This window comes from Phytophthora sojae (genome assembly GCF_000149755.1).
Source record: "Phytophthora sojae unplaced genomic scaffold PHYSOscaffold_3, whole genome shotgun sequence".
Lineage (NCBI taxonomy): Eukaryota > Oomycota > Peronosporomycetes > Peronosporales > Peronosporaceae > Phytophthora > Phytophthora sojae.
The window spans coordinates 7,921,281-7,945,893 of NW_009258117.1; the positions used below are offsets into that span (position 1 = coordinate 7,921,281).

At 56.0% G+C, this 24,613-nt stretch overlaps 12 protein-coding genes across 12 annotated transcripts; 4 read left to right on the forward strand and 8 right to left on the reverse strand.

The window, feature by feature from the left end:
- Nucleotides 1-536: 536 nt before the first annotated feature.
- On the reverse strand, nt 537-1,049 carry PHYSODRAFT_251417 (hypothetical protein; the record flags this gene model as incomplete). The annotated part of the gene is made up of 2 exons (XM_009526265.1): nt 537-962; nt 993-1,049. 2 exons carry the CDS (start codon nt 1,047-1,049, stop codon nt 537-539), a joined length of 483 nt encoding a protein of 160 aa, XP_009524560.1.
- An 803-nt stretch (nt 1,050-1,852) lies between these two features.
- Nucleotides 1,853-2,287, reverse strand: PHYSODRAFT_251440 (hypothetical protein; the record flags this gene model as incomplete). The annotated part of the gene is made up of 1 exon (XM_009526266.1): nt 1,853-2,287. One exon carries the CDS (start codon nt 2,285-2,287, stop codon nt 1,853-1,855), a length of 435 nt encoding a protein of 144 aa, XP_009524561.1.
- Nucleotides 2,288-3,142: 855 nt separating this feature from the next.
- Nucleotides 3,143-3,799, forward strand: PHYSODRAFT_329740 (hypothetical protein; the record flags this gene model as incomplete). Its single annotated transcript, XM_009526267.1, has 2 exons — nt 3,143-3,274; nt 3,686-3,799. 2 exons carry the CDS (start codon nt 3,143-3,145, stop codon nt 3,797-3,799), a joined length of 246 nt encoding a protein of 81 aa, XP_009524562.1.
- A 1,177-nt stretch (nt 3,800-4,976) lies between these two features.
- Nucleotides 4,977-5,438, reverse strand: PHYSODRAFT_299425 (hypothetical protein; the record flags this gene model as incomplete). The annotated part of the gene is made up of 1 exon (XM_009526268.1): nt 4,977-5,438. One exon carries the CDS (start codon nt 5,436-5,438, stop codon nt 4,977-4,979), a length of 462 nt encoding a protein of 153 aa, XP_009524563.1.
- Nucleotides 5,439-5,940: 502 nt separating this feature from the next.
- PHYSODRAFT_489889 (hypothetical protein) lies at nt 5,941-6,399 on the reverse strand (the record flags this gene model as incomplete). The annotated part of the gene is made up of 1 exon (XM_009526269.1): nt 5,941-6,399. The coding sequence occupies one exon, from the start codon at nt 6,397-6,399 to the stop codon at nt 5,941-5,943; it is 459 nt and encodes a 152-aa protein (XP_009524564.1).
- Nucleotides 6,400-6,897: 498 nt separating this feature from the next.
- Nucleotides 6,898-7,368, reverse strand: PHYSODRAFT_299427 (hypothetical protein; the record flags this gene model as incomplete). Its single annotated transcript, XM_009526270.1, has 1 exon — nt 6,898-7,368. The coding sequence occupies one exon, from the start codon at nt 7,366-7,368 to the stop codon at nt 6,898-6,900; it is 471 nt and encodes a 156-aa protein (XP_009524565.1).
- A 1,274-nt stretch (nt 7,369-8,642) lies between these two features.
- On the forward strand, nt 8,643-10,130 carry PHYSODRAFT_496953 (hypothetical protein; the record flags this gene model as incomplete). Its single annotated transcript, XM_009526271.1, has 2 exons — nt 8,643-9,299; nt 9,339-10,130. The coding sequence occupies 2 exons, from the start codon at nt 8,643-8,645 to the stop codon at nt 10,128-10,130; spliced, it is 1,449 nt and encodes a 482-aa protein (XP_009524566.1).
- A 138-nt stretch (nt 10,131-10,268) lies between these two features.
- PHYSODRAFT_496760 (hypothetical protein) lies at nt 10,269-14,609 on the reverse strand (the record flags this gene model as incomplete). Its single annotated transcript, XM_009526272.1, has 4 exons — nt 10,269-10,636; nt 10,712-13,241; nt 13,386-14,096; nt 14,223-14,609. The coding sequence occupies 4 exons, from the start codon at nt 14,607-14,609 to the stop codon at nt 10,269-10,271; spliced, it is 3,996 nt and encodes a 1,331-aa protein (XP_009524567.1).
- A 1,118-nt stretch (nt 14,610-15,727) lies between these two features.
- On the forward strand, nt 15,728-17,382 carry PHYSODRAFT_557715 (hypothetical protein; the record flags this gene model as incomplete). Its single annotated transcript, XM_009526273.1, has 1 exon — nt 15,728-17,382. One exon carries the CDS (start codon nt 15,728-15,730, stop codon nt 17,069-17,071), a length of 1,344 nt encoding a protein of 447 aa, XP_009524568.1. The 3' UTR covers nt 17,072-17,382.
- A 534-nt stretch (nt 17,383-17,916) lies between these two features.
- On the forward strand, nt 17,917-18,288 carry PHYSODRAFT_299431 (hypothetical protein; the record flags this gene model as incomplete). The annotated part of the gene is made up of 1 exon (XM_009526274.1): nt 17,917-18,288. The coding sequence occupies one exon, from the start codon at nt 17,917-17,919 to the stop codon at nt 18,286-18,288; it is 372 nt and encodes a 123-aa protein (XP_009524569.1).
- A 248-nt stretch (nt 18,289-18,536) lies between these two features.
- On the reverse strand, nt 18,537-21,264 carry PHYSODRAFT_329748 (hypothetical protein; the record flags this gene model as incomplete). The annotated part of the gene is made up of 9 exons (XM_009526275.1): nt 18,537-18,808; nt 18,878-19,025; nt 19,107-19,214; nt 19,291-19,358; nt 19,397-19,475; nt 19,609-19,870; nt 20,592-20,714; nt 20,786-20,837; nt 20,907-21,264. The coding sequence occupies 9 exons, from the start codon at nt 21,262-21,264 to the stop codon at nt 18,537-18,539; spliced, it is 1,470 nt and encodes a 489-aa protein (XP_009524570.1).
- A 2,166-nt stretch (nt 21,265-23,430) lies between these two features.
- PHYSODRAFT_557720 (hypothetical protein) lies at nt 23,431-24,344 on the reverse strand. The gene has a single exon (XM_009526276.1). The coding sequence runs from the start codon at nt 24,264-24,266 to the stop codon at nt 23,622-23,624; it is 645 nt and encodes a 214-aa protein (XP_009524571.1). The 5' UTR covers nt 24,267-24,344; the 3' UTR covers nt 23,431-23,621.
- Between the last annotated feature and the right edge of the window lie 269 nt (nt 24,345-24,613).

The window sequence follows — 24,613 nt, forward strand, 5'->3', positions numbered from 1 at the left end:
AAAGCTTCCATTTTCCCAGATCTCATTTACGTTATCTCTATTCTTGAAACCAACCATACCAACTCTGCACTGAGCCCACCGACACGCCCAGAGCACTGGTTGGATATTTCTACGTCGCGCCAACGAAGGTCACTCGATTTCGTCATTGCTCGCCAGGACAGAGATGATTTAGTGGTTTAAAAAAAGAAAAGGCGGGAGCTGCAGCCGCCATTCGTTAAAAGAGCTCGGCAAATCGTCTGCGACCTTTCAACTCGCGAAACCTGCTCAAACTGTTATTCGTACCCTGACTATTCGTGCTGAACTATGGTTTAAGTCGTCACGAATTAGCTTATCTGCGCCAAAGCCACAATAAATAACAAGCTGAAGACGACCTTGCACTCTTCTCCTTCATTGATCGAACTGTTTATCCCTACGTGTGCGGTGGCCATTGGCGTGTTTTTTAAAACACGCAGAGTCCTCCACTTTAAAAAGCGGAGGACTCTGTGTGGAGGAACTATACAAAGCAATGAAGACATGAAGATAAGATATACTTATTGTTAGAACGGTAGGCTGAATTTCCTTGTCGTGGCGCACAGCCTAGCTATATCCATAGGACAGGTTACTAATTGAGAGCCGTTGGCTGCTGCAGCAACGATGCAGAAGGTGCCGGCCATCCAGCAGGCCAAGCGAGCGCGCGGCATTCCCAGCGAGTAGACGGCCGTGTGGCCGATGCGGGCCGTGGTGTAGGCCCGCATGAGCGTCTTGGTGACGTTGGGGTTGACGCCCACGGTGATAGCGCCCCAGAAGACGACGAAAGCGAGCGGCATGGACTCGAGGTCGTTCTGGATGATTCGTTTCCAGCGCATCTCGCTCTCGACCGCCGCCTTGACGGCCTTGTCGTCCATGTCGACCTTGATGCCCATGTTGCACACGAGCTTCTTGTTCTCGGGCATGCGCGTGTTGGCGGCGAAGGCCTTGCGGCCCTAGATCATGGTGGAGGCCAGAAACTGGACGTACAGAATCGACGCGCTGAGGGCGAAGACCTTGACGTCGGAGGTGGCGCTCAGCATCGTGGCGTGAGGTGGGAGGAAGGGAGGCTGCGGCTTGTGGTGGAGAGAGCAAGTTCAGGAATGGCTTGGCGAGATCGAACGCGTGGCTGGTCGAGCAAGGTGCTCGCCCAAGATAGCTACTATATGTCTGACAACGTTGTTTGTTACGACTTGAGGGTGATGGGCTGTCTGCTTGGGGTGGACCGTTTCCGGCATCAAGTTTTGAAGGGGCTGTTCATGTGGTTCGTTGTGGATGGTGACCTGAGTTTAACCACCGCGTTTGAGAGGCTACCAAATTGTGCAGGTTAAGAGGATAGACATGGCTACATCAACGTCAACATGCGCCTGACCGATCTCCGCCTGACCTGCGATGACGTGCAAATCTTCGTCCTCCGCACTGGCACCGAGCTCCTCTGGCCTGATGATCGTTCCAAGTCAGGCACATAAAGCTAAATTTGAACTTATCCTGTGCCTGACCATGCATGGACGATGGAGCCGTTTCTTGCTAAGGCTAGAGCGCTCGTGTGCCTGACCTCGACTCGCAGCAAGTCTCAGCATGAACATTCGCTTCCTCCTTCCCGAATTAAAGCAAACTTATCCTAACCTAGTCTAGGCTAGGTACGATCGGGCTCTGTTACTCGGTGGAGTTCATTCATGGCGGGGCTATCCCCTTCTGTGGCAGCCGTGCATCACCACGACAAGCTCTGCAATTGAACAAAACTCAGCTAACTTGTGGAGAATAACCAAGGTATATTTAAAAGAAATAAAAATCGTTGCACGCCGCTACGGCTCAGCCTCTAAGCTATGCCAATGCAGCTAGGAAGCTAGCCACGGCGCCACGCCACGCCGACAATCCAAAGCACCATGCGCGCGCGAGGTAGGCTCTGGGAGTAGACGATCGTGTGACCGACGCGAGCGATAGTGTAGACCAGCAGCAGCGTCTGGGTCAAGGTGCTGCTTACTCCGACGCTGATGACGCTCCAGAAGCCAACGGAGGCCAAGGGCATGGACTCGAGATCGTTCTGAATGATCCGCTTCCAGCGCATCTCTTCCTCTGCAGCCAGCTGAATGTGGTCGACCGTGAGGTCTGCGAACCCTTGCTGGGAGATCTTGGCTTGGGGCCGTATCGTGTCCTCCGTCATGCGCGTGCCGGCGGCGAAGGCCTTGCGGCCCTGAATCGTGGTGCAGACCAGGAACTTGATGTAGAGCACGGCAGCGCTCAGAGCGAAGGGCTTGACGTCGGAAAGCATGGCCACCATGCGGTATATAGTGGGTTGCCTATATTTTGGTTCTTATGCAGATCAGGTCCAGGATTTGAACATGCTGATTGTGAGACCGAATCGGAAGACCTGAACCAAACATTCACAACTTTGGATCATGACATGACTTGTTCCTTCGCGCGTGCCCCGTTCGGCTTCCTGCTCTAGCAATAGTTTGTGGTGCTTTCTCCAGGTGAAGAGTGTCCATTTTGACCGGTTATCTTGGTTCAAGAGGTATTTGGCAGGTGGGTCGTGCTCAAAATCATTGCATCCATTGCTATGTACTATCACCTAAGACTTACTATCAAATAGGCAGAACGCGTCGCCGCCGCAATGGAACATTCCCTTCCCAACTGTTCTTGTAAGTTAGATTAGTTGCAATACCAGACGCTGATCATGCTTCTATGGGTGGTGCTCAATTGTATTCCATTCGAGACTTCTGTACACTGAGAACTGTATGCGTCTCTCAGTCAAAGCAGTGCACACCTGGGTTCGTTTTTGTTCACACTCTCAATCAACATCGACAGTCTACTGTTGGCAATTGGCATATATATCGTAAAATTAGTTTACCATGGTACATATACTTTAGAATACCTAGTAGCCACAACGAGGTGATTCCCTTCTGCTTGGCTAAGAGAAAAATACAGTGCTTCAACTCGTAGCGAGGCGTCACAGCCGCAGCACGGTAACAACCTCTCTGAAGCTAAGACGCTGCACTGCGACCAACCTTGGGCGACCAGCAGCAGCAGCGCTGGCGCGTCTTCGTGACGTCCGAGCCGGCCATGTCCGATTGCGCGCACACCTCGTCGGGCTCCGCGTCCACACGCGTGGAACCCACGCACCGCCAGATGCACCATGGAGGTGTCGTGGGCATCGATACGCGGGCGCCAGTCTCGTTCGTGGGTGACGGCCAAAGTGCGCGCGTTCAAGCTCGACTCGGAGCCGCACGGCAGCGGCGGCCAGCGCACAAGTCAGGAGTGGCGCACGGTGCGGCGGCGAGCTACGCGGGCTTGAACAGCAGGAACAGCAGCGATGCACCCGGATAACCTCCGTGGACTTAACGCGCTCCACACTCATGGGGCATGTAGAGCACCTCCGCCTACACGATGCCCGTACCGGTCTGTGCGTCAACTGTAGTAACCGCGACGAACGGTGACCACGTCACTTTCCGTGTCCTCGATCACCAAATAGCACAGCTTGCACAGCGCACTTGCACAGCGCAGCATGTCGTGCTGCACGTGGTGCGAGGCGGACTTGACCCGTCGACGTTATAAGCCACTTCCTGGTCGACTGCTGCTTGGGCTGCTCCTGACGCACCTTGCCCACCTGCTGTTCGTGCTGCCATGACGCATCTTGTCCACCTGCTGACCCCTGCGATGGCGCTGCTGCATCTTCTAGGCCTCACTCATGCATGGGGGCATGAGTCATGCCTCCTCGCTGCTCTGCTGGTGGGGCTTGGGCTCGTTTGCGTTGGAGCTCCTCATGGCGAGGATCTTGCTCGTCTTCCTCTGACGCACTCCGTTGCGGTATTGCCGGGGGCGGCGACCCAGGGTGCTTCAACGGCTCGGTCCGTGGAGGTGTGACTCGGGCATCACCGAGGCGTTAGGTAGGCTTGGCTTCCCAGCATCATGGCTGAGTGAGACTTTTTGCGTCGTCACAGCGTGGCAATTGTGATCCAATCACAAGTTCAAAGAAAAAGTACAGTCTGATCAAATCCAAGACCTGTTCTGCATAAGACCCATTTAAAAATCTTCCATATAGTGGTGGGGGGGGGTAAGTGAGCAAATTCGGAAGTGGTGTGAAATGAAAACCTAGCTTGGGGTGCCTCTGAAAGGCAGCTGGGGGGGATCAATCACGGTCATTTGCGTACGGTAGTCTAGAGTTTGCACTACGCAAAATGAGGTACCGTATCAGCGATCTGGACCACACATTGGAATTTTATGCGGTGCCCGTTTGTAATGGGACTGGACAAGTCCAAGAGAGAACTCTAGCATTTGAGTACTTCGCAGCCACGGGTTTCACGTAAGAATAGGATCTAACATTAGGATAGCCTTGGCCTACTTAAGTACTTTAGTGGCTGTTCCTCGACAAGGTCACCAGCTTGGATACATCCTATTATACTGTACGTGTGGAAAACTTTTTGACTTCAGTTCAAGTCCTTGGGTTATACTTCGAAGTACAGAAGAAGCATGCATGTACAGTAGTTGCACATATCCATGGGAGAAGAGCAGCCGAAGGTAGACCACTAACTCAAGCAGATGCTCGACAAAGTGAGATAGAGATAGAGAGCGTCCTTCTCAGTAGAATAGTCAAGATCTTCTGTCAACACCTTCCACCGACCCTTGCTATATCTTTCTCTGTGGTGAAGATACCAGGTTCCAGTATGCAAGACTTTTGATGGTAGCGAAGACGCAAGGATCAAGATAGCCGATATGTTGCTATATTTCTCGTGTTAGTGTGGATAACTCACCTAATACTTGGGTCCACAACCGAGTGGCTGCTGCCTCCCCGAATCGGCCCGTAAATTTAACAGTAACTAGTCGCATGCATCTAAGCCCGCATCGTCACTACTATATGAATGACAGGGCAGCTACTTAGTACCTAGCACTTACTTAGTACCTAGCACTGCCACTGCCTTGAGGCTGACCTGAGCTATGTTGCAACGTGTCGGCCGATTGTTTGCCAATGCTCATGCCAGCGCAGCGTGGACACCAGCCAAAGCACCCACGACGATGCACACCATACCAATCAGCCAAAAGATCATGCGGGCGTGCGGCAGACTCAGGGAGTAGACGGTTGTGTGTCCGATGCGGGCCACAGTGTAGACCAGCAGCAGCGTCTGGATTAGAGAAGAGCTCACGCCGACGCCGATGCCGCTCCAGAAGACGATAAACGCCATGGGCATGGACTCGAGGTCGTTCTGGATGATCCGTTTCCAGCGCATCTCTTCCTGCACTGCCGCCCGGACGCGGTCGTCTGTGGGGTCTGCGGATCCCTGCTTGGGCGCGTTCTTGGCTTGCGGCAGCTTGTTGTCTTCAGTCATTCGAGTTCCGGCGGCGAAGGCCTTGCGACCTTGGATCATGGTGCAAACAAGGAACTTGATGTAGAGCACAGCGACACTGAGAGCGAAGGCCTTGGCATCGGTGAGCATGGCAGCTACAAGGAGAGAACAGACTAGTGAAGTAAACTGCTGTTTTGTTGATCCTGCAAGTTCTGGAATGACGAGGTGCAGTGCCCTTTCCGCTGGGGATGCAAATGCCTGACTCCCAACAGGTCCGTTTCAAGCTGGGATGCAATGTTGTCCAGTTACCGTGAACGTTTCAAGTTGCAGGCATATCGCAGTCAGCAAAGCAACAATACTCTGTGGGGATGAATATATTCTTTTGCGAGATGACAGGAACAGTCATGGGCGTCTTGCGGCAGTGGTTCAACGGCCAAGCAGTATGACGTTATTGCCAACAATCGTTCTTGTTGGCAGGTGGTAGCTATTCCTGACGCGCGCCTGACGTGTGTGTTCATTCTGGCAATGGGATGAACCTTGATGCGATGATACGAGCTGAGGTGACGCTGGGTGAACACTAACATTGGATTCGTACGTCACGGTGGACTCGACTACTAGCAGATCCTACCTGCTGCTGCAGCTCGAGACTGTCTTAGGCGAGCACGGCCATGGCGATATTCGCGGCGGCCGTGAGGACGCAGGCGGTGCCCGACATCCAGCACGCCATGCGGCTGCGCGCCGCTCCCGACGCGTAGGTGATCGTGTGTCCGAGGCGGGCCGTCGCGTAGACCACCATGAGCGTCTTGGTCAGGTCCGCACTCACGCCGTTCTGGATGGCGCCCCAGAAGACGAGGAAGGCCAGCGGGATGGACTCGAGGTCGTTCTGCACGATGCGCCGCCAGCGCTGCTCGTTGTCGAGCGCCACCTTGAGCGCCTTCTCGTCCAGGTCGGACGACATGCCCATGGCGCACACCAACTGCTTGTCCTCGGCCATGCGCGTGTTGGCCGCGAACGACTTGCGCGCCTGGATCATGGACGTGGCCAGGAACTTGACGTAGAGCACGGAGGCCGTGAGGCCGAAGACGTTGACGTCGGAGAGGGCACCAAGCATGTTGGAAGTTGACTCGACTTGACACGTGGACGACCGATTGAGGAATGGGCCCGCAGATCTTAGCGATGCGGCCACCGAGGCGAGCGCGCAGAGCTGGGCCCCCATGCCCGCCTGATCATGTGCCTGACCTCGGATCCCAGCGAGTCTCTGCACGCAATGCGCGAGTGTATTCGGCATTCGCGCTTCAACTTCATATATACCGGTATGTCCATGCAGCCTCCCGTGGCTAGGCTATCCTGGCTCGGTTCGGGCGCTGGAGATTCACTGTATTGTATCCGGGTGTCCTTCTCGGTGAAGTCAATCCACAGCGGACTATCGTGATGGATCGTCTACTCTGCAATTGAACGAGTTGACCCCTTCATGACATGAAGTTCATGTGATGCAGCTAACTCGCAGTCCTCCCAATCGATTCAACACAAGACGTACGTTCATTTAGATATAAGGTTGCAGCGCGCACGCCGCGTTCTATCCGTACAGCCCACGAGGCTGCTCTATAAGCTACTTCAACGCAGTTAGCGCGCTAGCCACGGCGCCAATAACGATGCACGCCATGCCTACGATCCAGAACACCATGCGAGCGTAGGGCAGACTCTGGGAGTACACGACCGTGTGTCCGACGCGAGCGACCGTATACACCAGAAGCAGCGCTGTCGTCAGGCTGGAGCTCACCCCGACGCTGATAGCGCTCCAGAAGACGACGTAGGCCATGGGCATGGACTCAAGGTCGTTCTGGATGATCCGCTTCCAGCGCATCTCTTCGTCAATTGCGGTCCGGACGTGGTCGTCTGTGAGGTCGGCGAATCCTTGCTTGGGCGCGTTCTTGGCTTGCGGGAGCTTGCTGTCTTCGGCCATGCGCGTGCCGGCCGCGAAGGCCTTGCGACCCTGGATCATGGTGCACACGAGGAACTTGATGTAGAGCACGGCGGCGCTCAAAGCGAAGGCCTTGACATCAGAGATCTCTTCAGTCATGGGGGCGGCTGGGCTCTCTTATACGAGTGTCCGAAGCAGATGGAGCTTGGTGGTCGAGGATGCGAAATCGACAATGCCAAGAGCTTGTGGCCGTCGAGTGGACTGGAGTGGAGACCCTGACCCAGTGTGTGCTGCCGCGACGAAAGAGACGTCAAGGAAGCGTGCGTGTCACCTGGACGCGGCGAACCGCGGACCATCTCTGCGGCGTTGCAACGCCCCAGCCTGTTTCCGAGAAGATATTGGCGTCCCCGTCCCCCTCGCAGCTTAGTCAGCTGTACAGAGATCCGTCCACAAGAAGCCTTTCAGTCGCCTTGGCCGACACGCTGAAGCTTGACGGTGGGTCAGACAAGCAAGCAAGCACTCGATTGACGACCGGGTGGTGATCTTCTGTAGGGGACAGTGTCGGCCTTGTTACAGCACTAACTTAGGAACTCACAACCATAGAGCGCTGCCAATCTTCCACCATTGCAGCCACGCAACGCCGATGGGCTCTGCTTTAGTATCGTGCAGTGAAGTACCGGTGTATATGCATGCAGCAGCTTGCAGAAGCGCTCAACCCAACAGATGCAAAGCTGCCATCTCCTTAGCGCCATTTGCTTTTCGAGCTCTCAAAAGTCGCAATCATCTCTGTCAAGTCCCAGCCGAAAACGCATCGGCGACGATCCTGCAGGCTGCAGCGACGCAGGTGACTGATGACCAGGCTCAGAGACACCTAGGAGCAACTGCATCAGTATCCTGTCAAAGCAACGATCTCGTCGCGAAATGCTCCCTTCGGCCACAGAGGAAGCTTCCGAAACTATCGATATTATTTTCCAGCGTGAGTAGCGCGCGTTGGGCACAATACCCACCTAAATCATATAGTAGCCTGCACAACACCACCATCCATGCATTGGTTTGGCGCACGGTACACGCAGTGACGTGGAGGCGCTTGATGTCCAAGCGGAGACCTTCGACTCGTCCAGCATAGCAGCTGGTCCCAACCGTAACCATCTCAGCGTAACCAGTCCGAGTCGCACGTACATTTTATCAACATCATCATGGCGGACAACAGAGGCGGCTCGCGCCGATCGTCGCACCGTGCACCGCAGCGCCCCAAAGGTCCCCAACGCCGCGTGACCGGGAAGAACCAGTCCAAGTCTACGTCGTCACGCAATCGCAATCGCTCAACTCCTCGTGGTCACAAAGTTATTGCGCCTCAAAGTGGCGTAACCTCTCTGCCTGCCGACCTGTGGGCGCTACTGCTGCCGTTCCTGACATGGAGAGACACGGACGCAATGCTCTGCGTGTGCTCCGAGTGGAGAAAAGTGGTGACGGAGGCCAAGACGTCGCTCCCAGAGTGGCGGTCGACGGTGTTGGGCCCGGCGGCCAGTGGCGCCGAGAGTCTGGAGCTGCTGCGGGCCAACCACTTGAACTGGGCGGACACCCGCTTCGCGCCCGACTTGGTGCTGCTCTCGGCTGCTAGTAAGGACTGCAGTCCGTGGTATAGTGGTGGTTACTGGGAGGAGGCCATTGCAGCGATGGAGGAAGCTAAGTTGCTGCCTCCGAGGTGTAAAGTCGTCGGACTGTTCACTATGAACGCAGTGTTAGGAGGACGAGAACCTGAAGAAGAGGTGGAGCTAGAGGAGAATACCGACTCTAGTGCCGTGACCTTGTCGGTGTCTATTGCTCACTTGCCGGAGACCACGTTGGAGATGGCGGAGTTCGACAGGAAGGACCTGAGACGGTCTCACCACGGGGGGATTGAGCTGGAGAACCCCTTCACTGCTCTGGGAGAGCAAGACACGCCCTCGTTTTTGATGTTCGGAGGGAACGACCGCAGCGCGCGTCACCTTCTACCAGCGATCAAGGAATGGCACCCTGGAGCTGCGGTTGTCGGCGCCGTGTCGCCTCTCGTAGACAGGTGCGCTCCTCTCGCTGCGTACAGTGGTGGGGTTCAAGACCGGAAGCCTCTGAAGAACAGAGGTGCCAAGCAGCAGGCAACAAGCCGGCCGCGTCCACGGGGTCAGGTACTGTTCTCGTCGACGTTGCTGCTTCGACTGCACGGCAAAGTCGGCGTGAAGGCGTTCTCCTCGAGTGGATACCACCCGATTACTCCAGTTCTCCGATGCGAGCGTGCCAGCGCCTTGGACAATTCCAGCCAGATAATGATGTACGACCTCGTATCAACGCTCGCTTCGGAAGAAGTCCACATCATGGACCTCTTGGATCCAGCCGAGGTGACTGCTATCCACCAGGAAAATCGCACGATGAACATCTTCTCGTGTCGAGAAAGCGCCCCACTTGAACATCTCTTCAACTGCTGCCGCGTAACGGAGACCAACCCAACGTTACCTGCCGCGCACATCGAACGCCTGGAGTTTGTGGTTCCAGCGTTCAACAACTTGATGATGTCGGAGCCTGGCCTGCACTGGGAAGAAGGAGTGTACGGACTTCTCGCCTCTCATCACTCGGCACGGACATCTCAAGCACTAACAAAGAGTCTTCGAAGCACACAAGAGAGGTTGTCTTCGGCGAACGAGCGAGCGTTAGGAGCACTCGTGATAGCTGGAGTGCTGAATGAGGTCGAGGATCCAGTCCACGCCAAGGACGTGACCAAGCTCTTCGCAGACACGTTTCAGGGACTGCACATCAGTGGATGCGTCGTGGGGATCAGTGTTGGCCCTATCGCGCTCCCTGGAGGTCTCCAGCCGCCTGCAGTGATGAACATCGCACAGGTGCAAGCTCACACAACATGCGGGGCGATTTTCTATACGAAGGCGTGAGCACACACCGCAAACCCACGGACGAATACAGCTCAACAGTGTTAGCTTAATGAATGGAACGCCTTGTACCTTGGAAACCTGCTACTTCTCGCTCCAGCATTCAATACATATCAATCGCGCAGGAATGCTCCTGAGCGCTTAAGTCCGGCCAGTGGTGCGGCCAAACAACTGACGCATCAGCTCCTCGTCCTTCGCTCTCTCGGCATCGCGCTGCTCCTGAAGTCGCTGGAAGATATCCACCAAAGTCTGTCCCTGGCGCTCAGCAACACGCTCCAAGAACGAGCCGTTGCCCGAGTCGACCGGGAAGCTGTCTTGAATCTTCTGCAACAGGAACGCGTGGTGCTCCTTGCGCGCGTCCGCGCTATCCTTGCGGAAACGCTTCACGGCGGCTTCCAGTTTGGTGCTCTGCTGCTGGATGATCTCCGCGATGCACAAGGTCGAGAAACTACCAGCACCGACATAAGTGTCGACGTCCCGAGCGCGTTTCCGAGACGGAGGTGGCGCTGCTCGCACGCGAATGGTATCCGAACCCCGGCGGACAATGACCCGCCTAGGAGAACGCGCCACCGGAGCGGAGGCACGTTGCTGCGTGACCGGAGGAGGCCTCACGACTACTGACGGAGCACTCGAGTCACTGGCAGCTTCGTCGTCCGATGATTCCGAAGAAGACGAATCCGCGTCTGCGTCTGATGCAGGCTCGGGCACTTGCGTGGGGACTGCTGGGGCGACTGGAGTCTTGAGGGCCGGGCGTGTTCGCTTGATGAAGGTGCAGCGGTCGACGACGACTTCAATGTCGACGTAACGCGAGGAAGACGCGTCATTCGGGGGCTTGTACGTCTTTTTCTTCGTCTCACCCAGCTTCAAGCGAATCTCGGCATCGATGGCGTCAATAACGTCGTAGATTTCTTTGTCGACAGTGTTCAAGCCGTTGAAGCTGCGGTATGCCCTGCTCATTCTCGCCACAATAGAGTCTCGGTCGGACGGATCAAGCTCGAACCAGGACAACGAGTTGGTCTCGGCTGCCTTCTGGTCGTAGAAGTAGATGAACTCGTACGAGTCCAGCACAAACCGTGCAAGGCCGACAACCGCCGCCAAGGAGTTGGTGCCTCCAAGGTCCTCGTAGCGACGGTATAGCCGATCTTTCTCTTCCTCGAAGACATAACGCCGCGTCCGCCGACCCTCCAGCAATTCGCCGCACGCTTCGCCAAGCAGAAGCAGCTCTTCCTTGCTCCAGCTCGCAGCCACGTACTTCTCCGGTTTCTGCCCTGAGTGCCCTTTATCGTCATGCTCCTTCGCATCGGCTCCACCAGGTGAAGACCTCGGCGGTCTTCCCCCCTTACGCTTCCCAGGCTTCTCGTACGCCCCACTTGTCTTCCTGTGGAGAATTCGCGCCAGCGCATCGAACATCTGCTTGTTGAGATCCATGATCGTCTTGTTCTTCCAGCCACGAATCTCAGCCAATCTCTGGTCCGGCGTCATCTCGAACCACGCAGCACTATCGCCTCGCTCAGCAATGAACTCCGAGATGCCTGCGAACGAGGACTTCAATGCGATCATTTTGTTCCGAACGCTGTGGATAGACCGACTCCGATTGGAAGGGCCCTGCTGTAGCTTCGTAAACTTGTCAAACGTCGCATCCAGGGCAGCGGTCAGCTTGCCACTCTTCGACGCCCCCGCCGCTTCTTCCCAGGCCTGAATCAAATTCCACAACTCCTTCACCGGCCAGTTGTTGCCCTTCTTCGCCACGGGTGCTGTAAAGTCCTTGCTGGCACGCCTCGTGTGTGACGACACCACTGAAGACTCCGAGTCTGACGACCAAAACGCCTCCGTCCTCTTGCGGGTTGAGCGAGGACGAAGAGAAATACCGTCCGATGTGCTTCTCGCTCCAGGCGACGGCAACGTCGGAGCAGGAGCCGGAGCCGCCACTCCCACAAACGAGGTCTCAGTGACCAACGCAAACATATCGGCGTCGAGGTCCACAAACCTCAGCGGGACGTTCGTGCACTGCTGGTACGCTCGCTTCTGCACGGGGGACATGTCAAACCACGTCGGACTGTCGGCCTCAGCGCGGTTGTCATTGCACGCCTTGATGTAGGAGTACGAAGCAAGAATGTACCGCCACTGCTGCGCCATTCCCTTCAAGTCCCGTCGGATCGGAGTATCTGTGTCTCCTGCGTTCTTTCGGCGAGCCACAAAAGCGTCGTAGATCAAAGACTCGCGTTCGGTGGCTGTCTGCTCCTTGTCCGACGGAACATTCATCACATCTGCACACGCCTTGATCAAATCGGACGACTCCTCAATCGACCACTTTGCCGTACTCGAAACGCTGTCTGCTGCTGACCTGGCATCCGCGGAGTCCCTCGGGCTCTTGGCCATCTTCTCGGGTGGAGGAAGAGGTGGGCGGAGACTTCGGATCTCAGCAAGCTTTTCGTCCATAGCAAGGATACGCCCCAGCCCATCATACATCTCCTTCGTCAGGTCAACCGAGTTGCGGTTCTTCCAAGAGCGCAGCAGTGTCATTCGAGTGCCTTCAGGGATTTCATGGTATGACGGCTCGCCCTTCGCCTTCTGCGACTCGTTAAACGACTTGATGTGCGCGTAGGAAAACTTCAACGAGCTCCGCCGCGCTGCGAGGGCTGTACTGTTTCGCACTGACGATCCACCCTGCATCTCTACGAACTCACGGTACATTTCCCTGTTGAGCGACAATCGTTCAGCGGGGTCGCTGTTGCACACGAGAATCGCTGCCTTCTCCCAAGCTTTGATAAGAATGTCGAGCTCTCTGTTCTCCCACAAGTGGCCATTCGGCCCATCAGGGTTCACCTTGCGCTTTCTGTGTCCTCCTCGTCCGGGTCCCTTCGGCACCGTCGTGGGCACAGCGCTAGTACTGGGGTCTTCTTTCTTGTCAGCTTCAGCAGTCTTCGGTACAGCAGGCTTAATCGCATCGGCAACTTCGACAGAGATGGTTGGAGGCTTCGGTGCCTTCTCCGGCACGGAATTCTTGCTCGACACTGAAGGGGCCGCTTTCTTCGCTTTGTCAGCAACAGCGGGCGTTTTCTCTTCGTTGCGATTCAATCCAGTAACTGGGCCGGAAGACTTTGGAGCAGCGACCTCAGGCGCCGGAGAAGGTTTTGCACTCTTTTCTGTGCCGGCGGTAGTCTTTGTGTTGCCCTTAGCAGGGATTGTTGCTGTGTTGCGATTATGGTTCGCTGAACTAGTTGCCGTCTGCTTCGCGCGCGTGTCCTCCTCACGAACCGGAGCAGTAGTAGGGGCCTTCTCATTAGCAGCCGGCTCGCTCGTTTTCTCTTCTCTGTCGGCCTGCACGCGGCTTTGAATTACCATCATGGGGATCGCGGCCTTCTCCTCTTCGCTGTCGTCGACGACGCTCGGCGGTTGCGACGAGAAGACGCTGCTCGAGTCCTCGTCGTCCTCCTTGCTGTCCTGCAGAAACCTCATCCCGCGCTGCCGCTTCGACGGTCGGCCAGGCTTGCGCCCACCCTTCGCGTTGGAGATCTTGGCGTTGCCGGCTCTCGCGCGCCGCATGTCCTCGAGCGCGACCGCGCGCGTGTCCAGCGAGATGACCTTGTCCAGCTCCGCGTACATTTCCTTGGACAGGTCCAGCAGGTTGGCGTTCTTCCACGAGCGCATGACGTTCTGCCTCGTGGCCGCGGGCAGGTCCGTGAACTTGGGGTCGCCGTTCATCTCCTGGATCTTGTCGAAGGCCGAGATCCTCGAGTACGACTGCTTGAGCACGCGCCGGCGCGTGGCCAGGCCCGACAGGTTGCGCACGTTGCCGCCGGCCTGCAGCAGCTCGAAGTGCCGGAACGTCTCGTGCACGATGGACATGGGCTCGTTGCTCGTGCTGTCGCACACGGCCTGGGCCGCGATGCCCCAGGCCTTGACCAGCTGCATCATCTCCTCGGTGGACCACGGGCTGCTGGTGGGCCGGGCCACGGGGGCCGGCTGCTTCCTCTTGCCCGTGGCCGTCTTGGTGCGCGTGGGCCGCGGCTCGGCCCGGGCGGGCGCGTCCTCCTTGGGGCGGGCCGTCCGCCGCGCGGGCATGGGCGACATATCGTCGCCACCTTTGCTGACGATGCGCGCGAGCGCCTGGAACATGGCCGGCGTGAGCTCCACGACGCTCGAGTTCTGCTGCTTCCAGTCCCTGGCCAGCTCGAGGCGGCGCGCGGCCGGCAGCGCGAAGAAGGGCGGCTGCTTGGCCGCGCGCTGGGCCGCGTCGAAGTCGCGCACGTAGAGGTACGAGAACTTGAGCGCGCTGCGCTTGCTGGTGAGCGCGGCCTTGTTGCGGCGCGTGGAGCCGCCGCGCAGCGCCACGAAGTGCTTGAACACGGCGTCGTGCAGCGTCTGCGAGTTGCTGTCGCGCGGGCGCGAGGCCGCCAGCTCCCAGGCCGTCACCAGGTCGCCGAACTCCTCCAGCGTCCACGTGTTGGTGGGGCGCACAGCGTCCTCGCTGCTCGGCATGGCGGGCGACGAAGTAGGCGGGCGCCCTTCCTATCTGCTTGGTACCTTGGTACTTCGATCCGTCCAGTCAAATGGTCGCGAGGTTTCTTTTCGGGTCTGGATGGCGGCGACCCGGGTTGGAAATAATAATGAAGGGGGAGTTGGGTATTGCAGAGGCGGGTTTGGTCGGGGAGCTGGCACAAGTTTTTTCGGAAAGGGCTGTTTTGGACGATGAATTCGTGTACCCCCCCCCCTTCCTCGCTCGCATTACTTTGAGAATGCCTGGTTGACAGCGAGTGGAAGGTGGCGATTGGTGCAGGGTGAAGATCTTGGCGACAAAAGAATAGTATTTGCGGTTGTAGTTGCACGTACGGTGACTGTAACCTTTCGGGGGCCGAATCGCCGAAACCAGGTTGTCGACCTGGTCGTCGGGTTAACGCGTACATGCTGAAAGTGATCCGTTTATCTTGACGTAAAAATGCTTGAGTTGCCGTGACAGCAATGCAATAACGGGCAGTAAGGCCAACTCTCGAGGCGCCTGCGAAAACACCGACGAAAGTAGCACCGATTCATCAATCTCTGTTCCTTTCATTCTTAACCACAAGCTCATGGAGGTCTTGTACAACCGTGAGCACGATTTCAAAGCGATCACCAATGAATACTGAACATACACACCATTTGCGCCAAAAGCACATCGTGCAGATCATGAGGTCGTGCCGTGGTTCACACACACCGGTGGTGCCAACGCAACGATCTCTCAAAGTCAAAGCCATCGCCGCAAACTGCTCACCAACTTTTACCATGTCGGGCGAAAAGAATATCAACGTCTGCACTATCAGCGGCCTCCGCTGACTCGGCCCAGTCACCAAGCTGCAATCCCCAAGTCGTCACGCACTCGAAAACCTACCACCTCGCTTCCCAAAATTCGGGATCTGATTTTCCGAGTATTCCATCCCGGGGGTCGTCCCATCCAAAGTCGTTCTCTTAGAGGGACCTCCATCCCCCATAGAACGCGCAGCAGTTCTTCTAGCCGTCGCGTCGTGGCGCTCGATCTTGCCTTTGTTCGAGGGGAGGCGGGCGGGCGATAACCCAACTGAGCTTTTGACGTGGCACCCAAGCAGGCAGGCAGGCAGGCAGCCATGTCGTCGTCCATCTCGCAGTTCTACATCCTGTCCACGCGCGGCGACACCATCATCTTCAACGACTTCCGGGGCGACGTGGAGAGCAACTCGGCCGAGATCTTCTTCCGCAAGGTCAAGTTCTGGGAGAAGGGGGACGCGCCCCCGACGTTCAACGTGGACGGCGTCAACTACCTGTTCGTCAAGAAGAACGGGCTGTACTTCGTGGCCACGACGCGCTACAACGTGAGCCCGAGCTACATCCTGGAGCTGCTCACGCGCCTGTGCCGCGTGTTCAAGGACTACTGCGGCGTGCTGAGCGAGGAGACGCTGCGCAAGAACTTCATCCTGTGCTACGAGCTGCTGGACGAGACGCTGGACTACGGCTTCGCGCAGGACACGAGCACCGAGGGGCTCAAGGTGCACGTGCACAACGAGGCCATCCTCGTGGGCGACGCCGTGCTGTCCAAGCCCAAGGCCAGCTCCAAGTTCATGAACCGCAGCTCCAACATCAAGGCGGCCAGCGCCGTCAAGAAGCCCGTGGCCACGGCCGGCCAGAGCTCCAAGAAGCAGGACGAGAACGAGCTCTTCTGCGACATCCTGGAGCGCCTCAACGTCGTCTTCAGCTCGGGCGGCCAGATGCTCAACGCGTCCATCGAGGGCCGCATCCAGCTCAAGAGCTACCTCTCGGGTAACCCGGAGCTGCGCCTCGCGCTGAACGAGGACCTGGTCATCGGCAACACCGGCGCCAGGCAGTACGGACAGGTGGTGCTGGACGACTGCAACTTCCACGACTGCGTGCAGCTGGACGAGTTCGAGCGCGACCGCGTGCTCATCTTCCAGCCGCCCGACGGAGAGTTCACGGTCATCAACTACCGCATCACGGGCGACTTCCGCGCGCCCTTCCGCATCTTCCCCTTCGTGGAGGAGCTGTCCCCCACCAAGATCGAGATGGTGCTCAAGATCCGCGCCGACATGCCCGAGAACAACTACGGCGCCAACGTCATCATCCGCTTCCCCGTGCCGCAGTCCACCGTGGCCGTCTCGTGCGATATCGGCAAGAGCGCGGCGGGCCAGCTGGCCGAGTACCGCGAGAACGAGAACCAGGTGCGCTGGGCCATCAAGCGCTTCACGGGCGGCACAGAACTCACGCTGCGCGCCAAGATCACGCTGGGCCAGCCCAGCCCGCACGTGCGGCGCGAGATCGGCCCCGTGAGCATGAACTTTGAGATCCCCATGTACAATACCTCGAGTCTGCAGGTGCGCTACCTGCGCATTCCGGAGCACGCGCGCCACCCGAACTACACGTACAAGCGATGGGTGCGCTACGTGACGCAGTCCAGTTCTTACGTGTGCAGGATTTAGGCAGCGCTCGCTCAAGAGTCAAGAGAGAGCAGAGCGAGCGGCCATTGCAGGGAGACGGCGAGGGGCAGATGGACGAGTGAGCGAGCGGCAAGGACGTACGCGCTGTAGTAGGTGACCCAGCAGCGGGATCTTAGAGACACCTTTTGGCGCATGGAGCTTGGTTAGGCGGCGCTCCAAACGTCCGGCCCCCTCGCTCTTGTCGTCGGAGGCACCCACGGAACTCAGAAAGTAGCGGGCGGCAGTCATGGAAGGCCCGACAACCAACCCCCTCATAAAGCGCCTCGAGAAAGGAATTGCCTGTTTGTGTTTTTCGTTGCCGATCTGTACTCGAGCTGTAAAGCCCATGAGTTTGCAAGGTATTTTGAAGCTATGCTGCAGTTGTCGCGACTCGCTACCGAATGAAACATGCTGACTGCAACTTCACGGGTAACTTTTTCACGTTACTCTCTTGGGATTCAGACCCGTGAGAGTATCATTGCCAGTGGAGGAACTTTACAATGCCGTCTTTGCCGTCCTTCGAGGAGTGGAAATCTGCCACGAAGGTGTGGTGTCCTGCGACGCCTCTGGCCCGTGAAGCCCCGATGCGGACAGCGTCGATGCCGTCGAACGATGCGATACACGCATCTGAGTGCCAGCAAGAGATCAGACGATGCGTGAACGTGCCAAGTTTGCAGCCGACGCCCATGGAGCGAGCGAGTTAGCAGGAGCAGGAGCGACTCAACTGAACGACTACAGTAGAAAATAGAGAAATCTCGGAAGCAACTGACGGGTTCTTGACCTGCCAACTGTAGATTCTCTGTAGTGAGCTCTGCCATCTTCCTCATTTCCGAATTATCCATCCAAGAATGGTATCGGCATTGGTGAAACGACGACGAGAGGCGTGGCGGCGCCGAGAGAGAAAGCTCGTGGTTGAACGCACCAAACGGGAGCGTCAAAGGCACCCAAATATGACAATCGTGCCGGTCGTGGTGGTGGATGCGGCGAGGAAGTTCCACGTTGACATTGAAGGAGACAAGACCATCGAAGAGCTGAAGGCGAAGCTGCGGGACCCCCGCAAGGGGTTTGGCTGCCCGATCGACGAGATGAACTTTTACTTGGCCAAAAGGAGCGGTAAATGGCTCCAATCTGGGGTGTCGGATTTCGATCAGTTGGCTCGTGGTGAACCAGTTCCAGCTCAGGGAGTGCCTACTGTTTTTCATTGTTTGTCGCCGAAATGATGTTGACGACGTCGGCGATACGCAACTCAGGCGTTGGTCATTGTGCCCTCGTCAACCACGACGCTATGAACTTGGTAGCCAACGTGTTGAGAGGCAGTGGAGTTAAATAAATAAAAACAAGAAGAAGACTCGCGTTACTTAAAAAATAGTACTTTGAAGTGCGAATACGATTTGTTACCAGCTATCTCAGAGTACTCGATGTACTTCTTACCATCGGCTGGTTGATGCTTCCTTGTTGGGGTGCAGCATCACACGAGAGCGGCGAGCGAATAGTGGATCTTGTCCTTGAGGCTGTCAAACTTTGGGCTGTAAATTATCTTCAGCTTCAGCATGACGCTGCCCAGCAACGGGAAAGCGTAGAATGCAGCACGTTCGATGCCCACAGTCCACAAACGACGATTGTCGAAGTCCGACGTAGAGCCGCGCACTAAATTCGCGTCGATTTCGTATAGGTAGATTCCAAAGCCGAGGGTGAGAACAGCACAAATCCAGCTCAACAGAGCATACAGGCGAGCTTGTCCTACATATCGTTAACCAAGCACAAGTATATGAGACTCACATAAGCAAACTGTTCAAAAAGCATACGAACCTCGGGCATGCACCAACTTGTGGTAGCGCCGCTCGTTCCTAGTTGCCACACGCAAGGCCTTCTCGACGTGCGCTGGAACGTTCCTCACGATGACGTAGTAGCTCTCAGGGTCGATGTGTGCAGGGAAATTCTCCGCGGAAAATCTTGCCTCATGATTTATCATCACGTGCGTCATGAAATTCCATTTGAGTCACCACGGAATCACGCCCCGCTTGAGCGCCTTACCAACCGAGCCGTCTAGCGACAACCACTGGCTCATGCAAAGCCATTTCGGGCCTCTTGCCCAGTAGAGCGCGCACTCAGGAACTTCATCTCCATTCCAAAACGTCACGATCCGCTCAGCCGCAGCCCGCAACCACCGGCAACGCGGGTGGCAATTGCATACGCACCGGACTGGGCACCACCTATCGCACCACGTTAGGCACGACTGACATCCAGCTAGGCACCGGCGCAGAAACTCGTTGAGCCAGCCCAGTAGACACTGCACCAGACACCAATCCAGGCACCGCACGACGAAACATCTCGTATCGTTGGCCGTCACACTGCCCATGTCGTCGTCCCCAACCTCACGAGCCACTTCAGCTGAGCCGTCGATCTTCTTAAGCATCGCCGCCAAGCCACCTCGCGTAAGTGCTGAGCCTCAGCACCATCCGGAACTTCCGCGACAAACGTGTACCCCACGCCAGCAACGATGCAAGGAATCTTCAAGCCAGCCGCGGGCTCGGAGTGACCACCACGATCACTTTCAGTCGGGAGATCGGCGCCACCTCCAGGAACATCATCTTCAGTAGCGCCACCAGCATCTCCTCCAAGCAGTAGTCGCCACGGCCGCCACCAGTTGCGTTCGGAACTTCCGGTGTCACCTCCAGTAGCGTGAACGTCATCGCCGGCAGTGAAACTAAATCCAGCAGAACGGCCAGGGCCATCTCCAGCGACACGACCAGCGTCATCTTCAGGTGCTGCAGCACGCATAGCACGATTCCGTCTTCAACACTGTGGTAAGCACACCCGCAGCAGTCAGTGCTCGCTCCATTACAGCGTGATCTCGCCGGCGTACCTGTTGTGTGTGCGATGTCTGGAGAAGTTGCCCACCAAGCTGCAAATCGCTGAATGAGGCTAGGCACACCTCGGCTGGGCGTGTTGCCTTTCTCGATACGAAAAGCGAAGCATGCTCTGCTTTTGCGCGTTGCAGCGTGACTGAAGGGTCGAGGTGGACCACATGCTGTTTTGCCACGAAGGCCTCCATACTAACTGGGAGGGGGTCTTCGCCAGCCGAGTCAGTATGGTCTTCTCAGGCCACCACAAAACCGTGACCGTGACTACGAGAGGACACGCCCAGTGTTTCAGCAGTGTCGGCTAGAGGTGAGCTGGGCACTCGTGCAACGGCCAACGCACAAGTTTGATAGGAGTTGGACAGTCGACCAAGACAGATTTCTTGGCTTGTTGGTGCAGTCAGCCTTCACTCCCTTCGTTCTTCATGAAGTGCTACATGTAGCGGGGGCCAAATGGACGTGCTGCGCGATCATGTTAGGCAGCTGCTCGAAATATACACGGATCAGGGGACTTCGGACGCACTAAAACTGCAGGGTGGCAGTTGAGTACACATTACTGGAAATGGGCGGCCACTTGGTAGTATATTTATGGTCCATAGCCATTTATGAACGTTTGAGTCTGTCCGACAGGGGATAAACCCGTGGCTTGGGTTACTACCGACCCATTCTGCAAGATCGAACTGCCCAACTGCGCCCACAGTTGCCTCAGAGCCACGGGGCCTTCTTCGGTGAATTCGCTTTCGAGGGGAAATATGACGAGATCCACTTCCCCACAGCCGAGCGTGCTTCACACCACAAAATCAACCGCTCTGTCCATGGCATCAATACTTTGATTAGCCAAAGCAACCCTCCTTACACTCTGACCTCAAACCAACCATTTCGCCGCTGCTCAGCCCTTGCGTGACGTTCTGCCGTAACATCAACACTCAGATTAGCTGAACCAATCGACCTTACATCACATTTTGAACTCGACGAACCTGTACGACGCTGTTCGGCCCGAGCGAGAGTTCTTTTGATTTCGCGCATGTACCAGGACCGATTGTACAGAGGCTCCACGATAAAGTTTTCATCATTCCTTCCTCCCTTGTCATCCTCAATACAAGGAAAGTTGAAGTCGCTGAGTGGACGTTGCGGGTCGAGGATGTTGCTATCGTCCAGAACCTCTTCCATCGCTTTCGAAATTTTATTCTTCATCAGAGCTCGCACGTCGTCATCCCCACTGGACAGCCACTTGCCGTCCTTCTTCGCGAGGAATAACGTCTGCAGCTCGGGCTTCCGGAAGTAGCTCAACCTCAGTTTTAAGTCACCGACGGTCTTGCTATCTTCAATTTCCATTACGACGGCAAAACCACCGATAAGCACGCCTCTCAATCTTAAAGTCTTCATTGCGTCGTCTCTCCAATAGTGAACACCATACTGGCCACACCTCCACTACGTGCGTTTCCATCACGTTGTCGAGATTGATGGCACGAGCAATTACTGATTATTGTGAGGAGAGAACCTGTGGTCAATCAAGGTCTCCAAACTAAGATCTTGTGGCGCAAAAAGTTCCTGGTCCCTCGAAATGAAGCTCAGCTCCGACCAATCTAGCTAACACTATCAACTGACCACTAAAGGGCAAAGCTGGTTCGGCATGACGAGCTTGCCGTCACTTCCTTCGGGCTCTGGGAGAACACGGACAACACGCTTTTGTAAAACTTGCGGGACCGATTTTTTCCGCAGGTTGCTTTTCCAATTGGCTTTTGCTGTTTTCGATTCAGTTGACAGTCACGCGTTGTGCTTACGGGAAATTCACCGTGCCGGAGGTCGCGGTATCGTCGTCGTTTTAGCAATTGGTTTTAGCGGAGTCATCTAGTCATCTAGCTGACAGCAGCGTCACAAGGTTGAGTTCAAAGTATAAAGCAGCGTGAAATGTAAAAGTGGGGGTCTAACGAAACAAAGTGATAGTTGCAAGTTGTCGAATCGACCGCGGTATGTTAGCAGAGAGAACGGATCCGGACAGCAGGTCTGATAATGATCACACTGAGGAATATCAGAGCTTCGGTCAAGCCTAGTACGGCACCCTCGTCACTGTAGTGAGCGATCTCATTCCAGCTTCCATCATGGCTTTAATGGTTGAGAGCAACAAGCTCCACCCGCAGCGTCGACGTAACTTCGGCTTTCCCGACGAGGACTATATGTACTTCCAGTTCAGCGAGGGGTATGTGATCTTGAACTACCCTGAAGCAAATACCGTGACGAGGTGGCCATGTGGCAACGGGAGTACGAGTATGACCTCGGTAAGCCGAGTTTTCAAATGGTCGGTATTGTTGAGACAGATTGAGTAGCCTTTCTGGTTGATGGCGCAGACTTCTTTTGTCCGCCTTGTCTCGGGGAACCACTAAGATGTGTGTACCGAGATGTTCTGGCCGCGTGAAAGTGGTGCACTCGCGCTGTCGGCCGTGCGAAGGCCTCGGCCCTAGGCCAAAAGTCCCTGTAGGCTCGTGCAACGGTGATCGGAGTTCGCACACACAGAAGTAAGTGAATGAGGAACGACTACTACGTGTCGAAGCGTATGAAGGGTTCCAATTTGCGTGAAACTTGTGGACAGTAAATTTTTAATCATCGATATCTCGAGAAGTAGTGGTCAGATTAGATAGCTGAAAGCAGCATTGTATAGCTCGCAACGATAGCTTCGTCCTCTATTTTTTTCAGATCGCCAGTACCAATGTTAACGGGGATACAATGAGATCACTGCCGCCCCGTGTCAGCGGTGATCACATTTTCCTCCGTACTTCGTCGAGGATTCATGTTTGTTGTGATGTAAAAGTATGTGCGTATTCGTCGTCATCTTGCGCACTCAAATAAATTGGCACGGTCTCTGTAAGGGCTGTTTTACGCGAGTGACAACGCTGTTTTAATTGGCTTCGATCCAGCGTTCTCGACTATATTTATAACCAATCAGGAATGACTAGCTCCAAATCCTAAGATTAAGAAAATATGTACCCACATTTTATTAAATGGCTACAGAAGCTTCTGGACGTAATTGGCAGGTGTTGACTAGCGATCCTTCCAAACTGCCCACGCTGCCAGGGGTTTGAGAGGAAACGCCTCAACAGCGGCCGCAACCGCTGCGGAGGCATCTATACCTCGAGCCGCCAGCTCGGCGTGGGAAAGTTCAACGGACACTTTGCTACGTCGCTGGTTCCGCATGTACGTATGCTGTGTGTAGTCGAAAGCGCGAAACGATTTAGAAGTCGGTAAGCTTAAAGTTATTTGAGATGTTTTTAACTAATCAAAATGCATATGTGGACCACATCAAATAAATCGTGAGGGTTCTACTGCATTTTCAGGTGTGACAGAGAAGTACTGTCCTTCCGTTGTGTTGTACAAGCACTTACCGGTATTATTGTGAACGCGCCAGGAATTTATGATCTACACGCCACGATTCCATGTTCACACACACTATAACGGACGTCTTCGCAACCATCGAGGGCGTCGACCAACAGAAGAAAGCTAGGTAAGTATCTAATGTCGAGCCAAAAGTATATATCCGAGATATCTGCCTGCTTGACTGCCTGCTTTCTTGAATTGCCTCGAGCATTTACAACTAGCAGCCACACGCGCAGCCTAGAACATAGCAACACGCGATGGCTGCTGGTGCTCTCTAGCAACGCCAAAAGAGCGAGCGGGCAAGCGAAGACTACGTCCGTCTACTGCTTCTTGGGCTTGGGCTGCTCGTCCTTGGTGAGCTCGAGCGCCGTCTCCGTGAGCTCGCGCAGGATGTCGCAGATGCGCTTGTGGTTGAACACGCGCGTGTTGTAGCGGTCCTCGGTGATCTTGAGCATCTTCTTGTTGGCGTGGTAGCGCGGGCCGGCGAGCTGCGCGACCACGTCCTTGGCCTTGGGGCTGAGGCCCTTGAAGCAGCTCATGGGGATCTCCATGGACACCTTGGTGTCGTACGTGTTCCTGTCGTTGACGAAGAGCCGCTCGTCGAAGTCCTCGAGCGGGCAGTTGAGCGTCATCTTGATGGCCGCGCCGTCGAACGCCGGGTGGATCTGCTGCTGCCACGACAGGTCCAGGTACGGCGTGAAGTCGGCGAAGATCTGCAGCTTCTCCACCTCGTGCTTCATGGCGTCGTCGAAGTCCTTGGGGAAGTCCTCGTCCCAGTACGCCGGGTACGCGAACTCCTCGAGGGGCGCGGCCTGCTCCACGTCCTTGCCCGAGAACTGGAACGTCTTCTTCTTGCGGAACTTGGGGGCCGCGGCCGGCGCCTTGGCCGCGGACTCGTCGGCCGTGGCCAGGAAGCGCACGGCCGATGGCCGGCGCAGCGCGCGCGTCACCTGCTTTGCCAGCATCCTAGTCCTACTCGTCCCTATCAAGTGCTGGGTTATGAGCGAGGAGCTCCACACGCTACCTGATGACTTCCGGGTAGACAGGACTTTCTTCCAGGTAGACACCACTTCCGAAAAACTTTTTTTCGGTCAAAAACTGTTTTTCATTTTTGTATTTCTTGAGGCCAATAAAATGTATGCCACTTTGTGCACGAAGACTTGGCTGGCGGCCCTGCTTACTGTGGGCCGGCGGCGCTGTCGATGTCCTGTGCGAGACGGAAGGCGGAGTATGCGGCTAGAGAGGGAGGGGGATCGACGGGGGTCCAACTGCAGGGCGACTGTGTATCAACTTTTGACAGGAAAAATGGGGG

Coding starts and splice junctions, on each gene's coding strand:
- PHYSODRAFT_557720 (XM_009526276.1), bottom strand. CDS start 24,266: ATGCTGGCAAAGCAGGTGACGCGCGCGCTGCGCCGGCCATCGGCCGTG.